General features: G+C 51.4%; 1 protein-coding gene across 1 annotated transcript in view; it reads right to left on the bottom strand.

Moving 5' to 3' along the window:
* LOC119953484 (cation channel sperm-associated protein subunit delta-like) overlaps positions 1-12,606 on the bottom strand; it is a 760,311-nt gene that overhangs the window by 549,876 nt on the left and 197,829 nt on the right. The window contains exon 6 of the mRNA XM_038777815.1: positions 4,787-4,854. Within this exon, the coding sequence (XP_038633743.1) occupies positions 4,787-4,854 (68 nt within the window). The remainder of the gene's footprint in view (positions 1-4,786; positions 4,855-12,606) is intronic.

Raw genomic sequence — 12,606 nt, forward strand, 5'->3', positions numbered from 1 at the left:
CACTTTGCCACTGCACCAGGATCCTGCGACTCCACCGTGCTTTCCTGCGCTACCGGCTCTGCACGCTTCTTCCTTGCTTGACTATGTCTCCTTGCACGGCCACTTCTAGTCCATTGCTTCATACACTGGTGGGGGATTTCTCTTCACTGTCTCACTCTCCACCGATTTATCAAGTGAAATTCCGAAAAAAACGGGACAAAAGGTCCAAACGTGTCATCACAAGCGAGAGCTACCAAATGTGAGACTTCCTACTCCATGGCCACCACTAGAAGTCTCCTGGCCCACCATAGATGACAACCTGCCCCACCCTGAAGATAAGTCAAAGAAAAACTGTTCAGAACATAGGAATGAGGAGCAGAAGTGGGCAATTCAGCCCTTCGAGCTTGCTCTGCCATTCAATCAGATCAAGGCTGATCTCCTTCTGGTCTCAAAGCCACCTCCCTACCTGTCCCCCATATCCCTTTAACCCGATTTTTAAATCAGAAATATATCTATCTCCCTCTTGAAACCATTTAATAATTCAGACTCCACCGCACTATGGGGCAGCGAGATTCACAAATTCACTACCCTCTGCGAGAAGTATGTGTCCTCATCTCAGTTTTAAATCTACCGCCTCTCAACCTATATGTGACCTCTTGTTCTCGATTTTAGTACAAGGGGGAACATTTGGTCTCCATTTGCTTTGTCAATCCCTTTTAATATTTATATACTTCGATCAGATCCCCTATCATCCTTCTGCAAGTTTAAGCCCCAAAAGTTTAATCTCTCCTCATATGTCAACCCGTTAATCCCCGGAATCAATCTGGTGAACCACCTCTGAACTCTTCCAATGCCACCACATCCTTCCTCAAATAAGGAGACCAAAACTGGACACAATACTCCAGATGTGGTCTCACCAGCACCCTATATAATTGTGACACTACTTCTCTACTTTCATATTCCATTTGCCTTTCTTATTTTTGTAACTGCATGCAGACTTCATGGACAAAGACATCCAGATCCCTCTGTCCAGACATATTTTGAATCTGCTTTCCATTTAGATAATAATTTGCCTGACTACTTTTTCGGCCAAAGTGGATTACCTCACACTTATCCACATTAAACTCCATCTGTTTTGGCCCAATCTCCTAGACTATTTATATTTGCTGATCTGCTGAACACTGCTAGCCCTGCCCCCACCCCTCTCTCTCCTTCTCTGCACCCCCCCCCCCCCCCCCCCCCGGTCAGCAGATGACCTGCTGTCTCTGTTAACCCTGTTCCCCTCCCACCTTACCACACTAGACCCATCAAGCCTTGTCTAACTGGCTCAACAAGTTGCAGCCCTACCCCCCAACACCATTCCCATTAACTAGCTTAACTCCTAAAGCTAGCAAGATGACTGTCCCCCATCCCCACCAAGGTCCAACCCTTAAACACCATTAAACCTGAGACCTGTGATTCCCATCTCCCGCCCGTGGCCCTTGCCTTACCACCTTCCATGAATCTAATCTCCTGTAGAAAAAAAGAGAAAACAAAGCATTAACACCCCCCATCATCAATAAACGAATGAGATGCCGCTAAAACCATGACAAACCTAACCCACAACATTACAATATTTACAATAACCACAGCCTAGCTTGTGCAGAAAGAAAATAACGCCCTGCAATCCTCCTCAAACCACACCCAGTCTGTGTTCCTTGACGAAGGACTTAGCTTGCTCCACAGGTCGAAATAATGGCTCCTCGAACTCAACATGAACCTCTGCTTCGCCAGATATGCCATTCCAAGCTGTATACCCTGTTTGTACAGCACCACCTTCACCCTGCGCCTCTTTTCGCCAACTTGGTACCAATGTCTTGGTATGTGCGCAACAGGTTGCCGTCCAGTCAATCTTTCAATGCCGCTTAGCCCACTCGAGGACCTGTTCCTTCCTCTGGCAGCCGGCCAATGGCGTTTCCCATTGTGGGCACTCCCACGCCATCGGGAAATCCGTGGGTGTAAGTGTGCTGCTGGCGAAGCGGAGGATCCCGCCGACAGAGAATCCAGCCCCTCATCTCTTCCCACCAACTGAGTAAACATTGTAAAAAAATATTATATCGGCTTCGCACCCTCCACTCCCTCTGTCAAGCCCACGATTCCGAGGTTCATACGACCTGTTCTCCACATCATCTACTTTGGCTTTCAGGCCTTTGTTTTTATCTGCCAGAATCTGTATTTCAATGAAACCAATTGATCCTCATGATTTGACAGGGCCTCCTCAACCCCCTTCAATTACTCACCCTGCTCCCTCACAGCCCTGGCAGTTTTGTAAAGCTGCTCCCGGAGCGGACCCAGCTCCTCCTCGACGGTTGCTTTGAATAAATCCAACAGTCCCTGCCTTGCCACTCAAATCTATCATTCTCCGATTTCCGAACTTTTCCAGCTCCTGCACCATCGCCTTCATCAGTATTTCCAACGTGACGGACACTGCCACTTCCTCAGCCACCTTGTCACCATCTAATATGGCCACCTGCAACGGACCATGGGAATTATGGCAAACCCAGGACTCAGACAGATACAGAGCCTATGCGTATCTGAAACACAGGTAACCTGACCTGATTGAAAACCCCGCTCGTTTGCATTTTAATGGCCCATTTGCCCAAGACAATAGAACTCCAGTCAAGCAACCGGTACAGCCACAGACTGATCGGCGACATTCGCCTTACTCAGAAAGCACAACTACCAGGGTCAATGACCGCTAAGGACCCGCCCAGCCATCAAGGCACCCACCCCTTTATTGGCCGAAATCGAAGACAGTGATCAGAGCCCTGTCGAACCATTGGGTCCAAGGTTAAGGACCACATCAAAGAGCGCGAAATCCCAGAGGGATAAAAGAGAGCACAGCCATGTGTTCTGTCTCTATTGGATCCGGCCTGTGCCAACCCAATTGCAGCAGGAACAGCTAACCAAGTTCAAGACCAATAATCGCTACCTGACGGATGAGCCCAGCAGACACAGAGCCACTTTCTTCGAACCAGCCAAGTGAAATCCAGATAAAGGCCTTATCAATTTGCACAGTGCCAGTTTCCCTGAAGTTAAGTATAGGTTATTGTAGCTGATAGGTGTAGTTTAACTTGTAGTAGATATTGTGTTTGCATGTCAACATAACTCTTGGGCGGAATTCTCCGCTCCCCACGTGGCGTGGGAGAATTGTGGGAGGGCCTCCCAACATTTTTTACATCCCCCTGGCACCCTCAGCGATTCTCTCCCCCCCCCCCCCCCCCCCCCCCCCCCCCCCCCGCCCCCGTTTGGGGCATCTAGGGGCCCGATTGGCACGGGAGCACCACGACTGTGCTCTGGAGGGGACAGGCCCGCGATCGGTGGCCACTGATCGTCGGGCCAGCGTCCAAAACAGACGCACTCTTTCCCCTCCGCCGCCCGGCAAGATCAAGCCGCCACGTCTTGCCGGGCGGCTGAGGAGAAAGACGGCATGTGCGGATGACCTCAAAAATGCGCCGTTTTGCGCGTCATTTCCGGCGCGACAATGTCGCGGCCGGGAAAGACGGAGGCCTGCTCCTAGCCCCCTGGGTGGGGGGTGAATTAGGTGCGGGGAGCGGGCCCCGAGGCCGTCGTGAACCTCGGCCGATTTCACGACGGCCATCCCGATTTTTATCGGGAGCGGAGAATACCGCCCCTTGTGTATGTAAATAAAGCATCTTTTGAACTAACTAACTGGTTGTGTGGTCATTTGATCGTTATAAGGGAAGGCTTGTGGTTCACCAACATTATTAATAGAGCAACAGAATAGTCTGATATAATGGTGATTTGCCATGTTGGATTTTTCCTGCTTTGTGGGCAGGATACAGCTGAGCAATTTTCCACATAATCGGGTGGATGTCAGTGTTCTGGTGTACTTGAATGTTTGTCCAGGGACATGACTAGTTCTGGAGCACAAAATCTTCAGTACTACTGCCACAATGTTGTCAGGATCCATACACTTAGCAGGAATGCAGTGCCTTCAGCTGTTTCTTGATATCACATGGAGTGGATCGAATTGGCTGAAGACTGGCATCTCTGCTGCTGGGAATACAGGAGGAGGCCAAAATAGATCATCGACTTGGCACTTCTGACTGAGAATGGTTACAAATGCCTCCTCATCTTCAAATACTTTCACAGAGGTGGGGGGCATGGTGGCATAGTGGTGAGCACTTCTGCCTCATGGTTTCGAAAACCCCGGTTCGATCCGGGTCACTGTCCTTGTGGAGTTTGTACATTCTCCCCGTGTCTGCATGGGTCTCACTCCCACAAACCAAAGATGGCAGGGTAGGTGGATTGGCCACACTAAATTGCCCCTTCATTAGAAAATAAAGAATTGGGAACATTAAGTTCATTTTTTTAAAAATACTTTCATTGCCTCACTGCTCCCTATCTCCATAACCTCTCCAGTTCTACAGCCTTAAGAGATAGCAATAGTCCTCCAATTGTGACCTCTTGCGAATTTTGACCCAATTTTATTTGCCGCTGATCTTTGGTTGTCAGTGTCCTGCGCTCTCTCATTTCCTCATTAAGCCTCTATACCTCTATCCTCTCGTTTCAGATGCTTCTTAAAACGTATTCCTTTGACCAAGGTTTTTGATCATTAGCTCTAACATTTTGATGCCAAATTTTAGTTGACAATGCTCCTGTGATGTGCCTTGTGACGTTTAACTACATTTGAGGTGCTATCTAAATGCAAGTTGTTGTTGGATATATGGTTGCTTCTAATTACACAAGGTAAATCATGTCAGATAGTGGCAAAAAAAAAGGTCATTCTTTAACTAGGATGTACCTGACAAAAAGGCTCTTGATTGACACAGCATTGATAGGTTGAAATCCCATTTACTTCTGTCTTTATACCTTTAAAAGAACAAGTGGAAAAATATTTAAAGTTTCTCAATTGAAGACAAAGAGCTCCTCTACTTCATATCAGTTTCCAGCATACACATTCTGAAATTAAACAATACTAGTATGATGGCATTTAGGTACAATAAAACTTGAACAGATTATTAAATATAGTGAAGATAAAATTGAATATGGGCAGGGATGCAAAACAGGCAACTTCACATCATTCACACATGATACTCCCCACCCAATATTCAGTTCAATTAATTTCAATGTTGTTCAAGTGTCATCTATAATTTTTTTTAAAAGAATACAGTTAACAAACTGAACGTTGGTCTAATAGAGGGTGATTCTAGAGAATTAATGATGGAAAAAAGGAAATGGCAGATGAATTGAACAGGTATTTTGCATCAGTCTTCACTATGCAGCAAGGGTTTTCAAACTCAGGGTCGTGACCCGCAGATGGGTTGCGGACAGGTTTCGAGGGGGTTGCGGCACTTGGTTGTGGCATTCCGGATCGCAGGTGGAATGGCCAACGGCGCAACCGGCTTTTAAAAATGCCGGCCCTGATGGACTTTTAAGATTGCGAGGCAATCAGCGTATGCATGCCAGAGCAAGCAGTGCACAGGCCCAGAGCCCAGCGGGTTGGACCGCATGCTGTCCAGGGCCAGTTTTGTTTTCAGAAAACAACGGAGTCCCCCCACCAAAAGTGGCAGCAGAGAGCAGGCCATGTGCCCCATGCGCTGATATCGCAAGTACTGGGCGCGAGAGAGATTCACCTATTTTGCCGCTGCCAGCAGTGCTGGTGTGAACTCCTGGGCCTTTGGTGAACAGCCCATGAAGAAGAAACTGAAAACAGCATAAAGATGATTACTTGATGTATGCGTTATTAATTGTTCTACTGCAAATCAGGATTTAAAGTTCATGTGTATTATATGCATGGAAGCATGGGCAAATGAAAGTTTAAAACCCTCAAAACATCAAAGACATTTTGTAGCCATCTGGAATGGCCACTTCCAACTAGGTACAGGGAAACCCGCAAAGCCTAGCAGGTAAAATGGACAAGCAAAGACTCAGGCAGGCTCAGGGCCTGAAATGCATATTTGCAAGCAAGAAGTCCAGATGGTATCGAAACTCCGACCAATTAGCATTGTAATGGGGCCGATTACCATTGATGGCCCATTCTCACCAAAACAAAGGACTGGTACTCGAGCAACCGGAACAGTCCCAGACATTTCGGCGCCACTCCCTGTTCAGGGGACGCGTAAACAATGGGGTCAGTGGACTTCCGGTGGCGACTATGAGGGAGTAGGACGTAGATTTGGTGGCTCCCGTTTCGGTCGGACTTTTGGACCTTTTCCCCTGACTTTTTTGTGCTTTTGAGCGCAGGGGCGAAATTCTCTGACCCCACGCAGGGTCGGAGAATCGGCTGGCAGCGGCGTTAATCCCGCTCCCGCAGGGTTTTTAATTCTCTGACCGGCCAAAAACCGGCGCTGTGCAAATCCCGCCGGCAGCCTTTGAAAACAGCTGGCGCCGGCGGGATTTCATTATATTTTTGTTTCCACAAATCTCCGGCCCGGATGGGCCGAAGTCCCGCCGACGTGGCCACGGGTCATGTCGGCGAAAATCACAGTAGCTTTAAAACGGTGTCAACCATTGATGATGGTTGACGCCGTTCAGTGTCGGGGGGGGGGGGGGGGGGGGGGGGGGGGTTTGCGGCATCGGGGGGGGGGTTTGCGGCATCGGGGGGGGGTTGCGGCATCGGGGGGGGTTGCGGCATCGGGGGGGGTTGCGGCATCGGGGGGGGTTGCGGCATCCGGGGGGGGTTGCGGCAGCGGGGGGGATTGCGGCATCGGGGGGGTTGCGGCATGGGGGGGGTTGCGGCATGGGGGGGGGTTTGGGGGCAGCGGGGGGGGTTGCGGCATCGGGGGGTGGGGTTGCGGCATGGGGGGGGTTTGGGGGCAGTGGCGTGCAGAGAGGGGGGCGACGGATGCCCGGGGCCAACGCACCGTCGTCCCCCCCCTCTGTGCGCCGCTGCCCCCTACCCCAACCACCCCCCCCTCACCACCCCTACCTCCCTCCAACGCCCCTACCCCCCTCCCCACCACCCCTACCCCCCTCCCCACCATCCCTACCCCCTCCCCACCACCCCACCCCCCTCCCCACCACCCCTACCCCCCTCCCCACCACCCCTACCCCCCTCCCCACCACCCCTACCCCCCTCCCCACCACCCCTACCCCCCTCCAATGCCGCCCCCCCATCTCTCGCAATGCCGCAACCCCCCACCCTCAACGCCGCAACCCCCCCTCATCGCCGCAACCCCCCCCTCTCAACGCCAGGTCCCCCCCCTCTCAACGCCGGGTCCCCCCCCCTCAACGGCGGTACCCACACCCCCCCCTCTGAAGGCCGGTACCCACAACCCCCCCTCTCTCCTCCTCCCCTCTTCCTTCCTCCTCCCCCCCTTCCTTCCTCCTCCCCCCCTTCCTTCCTCCTCCCCCCCTTCCTTCCTCCATTAGTGGGGGGGGGGTGCGGCGTTAGTGGGGGGGGGTGCGGCGTTGAAGGGGGGTAGGGGTGGTGAAGGGAGTAGGGGTGGTGAGGGGAGGGGTTGGGGTAGGGGCAGCTGCGTGCAGAGGGGGGGCGACGGTGCGTTGGCCCGGGGCCCGTCCTCTGCACGCCGCTGCCCCTACCCCAACCCCCCCTCACCACCCCTACCCTCTTCACCACCCCTACCCCCCTCCAACGCCGCCCCCCCTCTCTCAACTCAACGCCGCAAACCCCCCAACGCCGGGTCTGTCTCTCTCTCCCCCCCCCCCCAAAATGCCGGTCTGTCTCTCTCCTCCTCCTCCCCCCCCCCCCCCCCCCCCCCCCCCCAAATGCCGGTCTGTCTCTCTCTCTCTCCCCCCCCCCAAAATGCCGGTCTGTCTCTCTCCTCCTCCTTCCTCCCCCCCCAATGCCGGGTCTGTCTCTCTCCTCCTCCCCCCCCCAAATGCCGGTCTGTCTCTCTCTCTCCCGTATCGCGTCAGTCCGCTGCTGGCCCCTCCGGGAACGGAGAATAGCCGCCTAAAAGGCCCCCACGCCGGAGTCATCTACACCAATTTTGCTCGCCGGAAATCGGCGTTACGACGGTCTGCAGAGAATTTCGCCCCAGAACTGGAAAGCAATAGTACTCAGGCACGGAACCCATACAGAGTTGTATGGACTTAAGAAGCCAGAGGGACCGTAAACAGCAGAAGAAGTGGTCAAACAAGGGCACGGTGAAGGCTGTGAGAGAAACCAATATGGCCAGTGTCCAGAGCAAGGCGCTGACAGCCCAGCCTACATTGGAGCAGCTGCTACAGGCCATGCAGGAGGGGTTTTTAGCTCTGAAGCACGATAATTTGGAGCCACTCCAGAAGTCGATGGACTGATTGGATAAAGGCTGGATGATCAGGCTGAGAAGCTCCAGAAGTTAGTGGAGGAGCAGGCAGACTTTCAAACAGTGGCGACGTGGAGATTCGGAGGCTGAGGGATCAGCAAAAATTGCTTCTGGAAAGGCTGGAGGAGCTGGACAACAGATCTCGCCGGCAGAATGTAAGAATTGTTGGCCTCCCGGAGGGGGCTGAGGGGCTGGATGCTGCCGCGTATGTGGCAGATAAGTTCCAGAAGCTGCTGGGGAACAAAGTGTTCCCTCGTCCGCTGGCGGTGGACAGGGAATACAGAGTGCAGGTGAGGCAGCCGCGACGAGGGAGTGCCGCACGAGCGATAGTGGTCCGGTTCCACAGGTACCTGTAAAGGAGTGGGTTCTGAAATGGGCCAAGAGCACACGAAGCTGTACCTGGGACAAGAGCACCCTGCGTGTTTCCCAAGACCTGAGCACTGAGGTGGCCAGGAGGAGGGGAGGCTACAGGCAGGTGAAGGAGATTTTGTACAAGAATAAGGTGACATTCGGGCTGCTTTTTCGGCGCGACTGTGGGTTACGTATGAGAGCCAGCACCACTATTTCGAGGAACCCGAGGAGGCGATGGACTTTGTTAAGAAGCAAGGGCTGGCTCTGAGCTGAAGGTCTTGGACTCAGGTTGAACTTTTAAGTCTATTTTGTTTCTCTCTCACTTTGAGAAATACCCGCATGCTTGGATTCGTTCTTTTCATTTTTTCAACCTTTTTAGGTTGATGTATTTTGGTTATGATGTGTTTTTCTTGTTCTTTTTCGTGGTTACCCTAAATGTTTCCTTTTTGGGGTCTCTTATTTGGTTGGAGGTTTGGTAAAAAGGCGAAGTTATGATTGGGGTTTCAGGGGAATTTTTTGCAATCTTTTTTCTGTGTGTGGAGGGGAAGGACTGAGAGTGCCTGCTACTTCTTATCTCTATCTATTTGATCTAAATTGCACTATTGTAGGGGATATCTGACTTGTATAGAGTGTGTGTTTAAGCAGGGCTGGTTTGGGGAAGTGGTCTGGATGGGCCGGGGGGAGGGGAGCCAGCGAACAATGGGTGAGACGTGCTGGCGCCGAAGCGGAAGCCACCAGGCTAGCTGGGTGGGCTAGTCAAAGGAAGCCAGGTGGGGGGAGGGGATTCATACAGTTAGACTAGAGCAGGGGTTAGGTGGTAGGATGGTGTTACTGAGGGGGGAGGGAGGGGGAGGAAGTTGTTCTGCTGACAAGGATGGAAACTGGACATGGCAACAGTGAGGAGATTATGGGTGGAGCTAGCCAGGAGGCAGGCCAGAGGAAGCACGACACATGGCTGGAGGGCTGGCCGAGGAAAGGGGATGGCTGATCACCTGGAATGTTAGAGGGCTAAATGGGCCAGTGAAGAGGGCACGTATGTTCGCGCATTTGCGGGTTCTGAAGGCGGACGTAGTCATGCTGCAGGAGACGCAACTGAGGGGAAAGAAAACAAATCGGCAGACAGTGCAGGGATGCATCGTGGCCGTTCCCCTTCAAAACAAGTATACCTTTTTGGATTATGTTGGGGGGGGGGGGGGGGGGGGGGGGGGGGATGACCTACCTGGAGAGGGCCCTAGCGGCTAGGTCTCTGGCATGAGCCTGGCTCTGGGGCTGAGAAGGGAAGGGGGGAGAATAGAAAAGCAATACTGTAGTGATAGGAGACTCACTGGTTAGGGGAATAGATAGGAGATTCTGTGGTCGCGAGCGAGACCCCCGGAAGGTATGTTGCCTCCCGAGTGCTAGGGCCAGGGATGTCTCGGATCATGTCTTCTGGATCCTTAAGGGGGAGGGGGAGCAGCCAGAAGTCATGGTGCACATTGGTACCAACGACGTAGTTAGGAAAAGGGGTGTGGATGTAATAAACGAGTTTAGGGAGATAGGCTGGAAGTTAAAAGCCAGGACAGTAGGTTTGTTGCCGGTGCCACGTGATAGCGAGGCTAGGAATAGCGAGTGAGTACAGTTGAACACGTGGCTGCAGGAATGGTGTAGGAGGGAGGGCTTCAGGTATTTGGATAATTGGAGCGCATTTTGGGGAAGGTGGGTCCTGTACAAGCAGGACAGGTTGCATCCGAACCAGAGGGGCACCAATATCCTGGGAGGGAGGTTTTCTAGTCCTCTTCGGGAGGGTTTAAACTAATTTGGCAGGGGAATGGGAACCGGACATGTAGTCCAGAAACTAAGGTAGCCGTTGTTCAGGACGTCAAAGCGTGTAGTGAGGCAGTGGGGAAGGTATCACTGACAAAGGAGAGTACTTGCAGGCACAGAGATGGGTTGAAGTGTGTATACTTCAACGCAAGAAGCATCAGGAATACGGTGGGTGAACTTAAGGCATGGATCGGTACTTGGGACTATGATGTGGTGGCCATCACGGAAACTTGGATAGAAGAGGGGCAGAAATGGTTGTTGGAGGTTCCTAGTTATAGATGTTTCAATAAGATTAGGGAGGGTGGTAAAAGAGGTGGTAGGGTTGCATTATTAATAAGAGATATGGGGCTGGTTTAGCTCACTGGGCTAAATCGCTGGCTTTTAAAGCAGGCCAGCAGCACGGTTCGATTCCCGTATCAGCCTCCCCGGACAGGCGCCGGAATGTGGCTGCTAGGGGCTTTTCACAGTAACTTCATTGAAGCCTACTCGTGACAATAAGCGATTTTCATTTCATTTTTTCAGATAGTCTAACAGCTGCAGAAAGGCAGTTCGAGGAGGATCTGCCTATTGAGGTAGTATGGATTGAAGTCAGAAGTAGGAAAGGAGCAGTCACCTTGTTGGGAGTTTTCTATAGGCCCCCCAATAGCAGCAGAGATGTGGAGGAGCAGATTGGGAACAGATTTTGGAAAGGTGCAGAAGTCACAGGGTAGTAGTCATGGGTGACTTCAACTTCCCAAATATTGAGTGGAAACTCTTTAGATCAAATAGTTTGGATGGGGTGGTGTTTGTGCGGGGTGTCCAGGAAGCTTTTCTAACACAGTATGTAGATTGTCCGACCAGAGGGGAGGGCATATTGGATTTGGTACTTGGTACTTTGGAACCAGGGCAAGTGATAGATTTGTTAGTGGGGGAGCATTTTGGAGATAGTGACCACAATTTTGTGGCTTTCACTTTAGTAATGGAGAGGGATTGGTGCGTGCAACAGGGTAAGGTTTAGAATTGGGGGAAGACAAGAACTGAAGTGCATAAGTTGGGAACATAGGCTGTCAGGGAAGGACACAATTGAAATCTGGAACTTGTTCAAGGAACAGATACTACGTGTCCTTGATACGTATGTCCCTATCAGGCAGGGAAGAGATGGTCGAGTGAGGGAACCATGGTTGACAAGAGAGGTTGAATGTCTTGTTAAGAGGAAGGATACTTATGTAAGGCTGAGGGAAACAAGGTTCAGACAGGGCGCTTGAGGGATACAAGATAGCCAGGAGGAAACTGAAGAAAGGGATTAGGAGAGCTAAGAGAGGGCATGAAAAATCTTTGGCAGGTAGAATCAAGGAAAACCCCAAGGCCTTTTACATATATGTGAGAAATATGAGGATGACTAGAGCGAGGTTGGGACCGATCAAGGCCAGTAGCGGGAGATTGTGTATCAAGTCAAAAGAGATAGGACAGGTCTTGAACGAGAATTTTTCTTCAGTATTTATGAATGAGAGGGGCCATATTGTTGGAGAGGACAGTGTGAAACAGACTGGTAAGCTTCAGGAGATACTTGTTAGGAAGGAAGATGTGTTGGGCATTTTGAAAAACTTGAGGGTAGACAAGTCCCCCGGGCCTGACGGGATGTATCCAAGGATTCTATGGGAAGGAAGAGATGAAATTGCAGAGCTGTTGGCAATGATCTTTTCGTCCTCACTGTCAACAGAGGTGGTACCAGGGGATTGGAGAGTGGCGTATGTCGTGCCCCTGTTCAAAAAAGGGAATAGGGATAACCCTGGGAATTACAGGCCAGTTAGTCTTACTTCGGTGGTAGGCAAAGTAATGGAAAGGGTATTGAGGGATAGGATTTCTGTGCATCTGGATTTGTGAGAGGTAGGTCTTGCCTCACAAGTCTTATTGAATTCTTTGAGGAGGCGACCAAACACGTGGATGAAGGTAAAGCAGTGGATGTGGTGTACATGGATTTTAGCAAGGCATTTGATAAGGTTCCCCATGGTAGGCTTATGCAGAAAGTAAGGAGGCATGGGATAGTGGGAAATTTGGTCAGTTGGATAACGAACTGGCTAACCGATAGAAGTCAGAGAGTGGTGGTGGATGGCAAATAATCAGCCTGGAGCCCAGTTACCAGTGGGGTACCGCAGGGATCAGTTCTGGGTCCTCTGTTGTTTGTGATTTTCATTAATGACTTGGATGAGGGCGTTGA

The sequence above is a fragment of the Scyliorhinus canicula genome, chromosome 18, assembly GCF_902713615.1.
Source record: "Scyliorhinus canicula chromosome 18, sScyCan1.1, whole genome shotgun sequence".
Taxonomy (NCBI): Eukaryota; Metazoa; Chordata; class Chondrichthyes; order Carcharhiniformes; family Scyliorhinidae; genus Scyliorhinus; species Scyliorhinus canicula.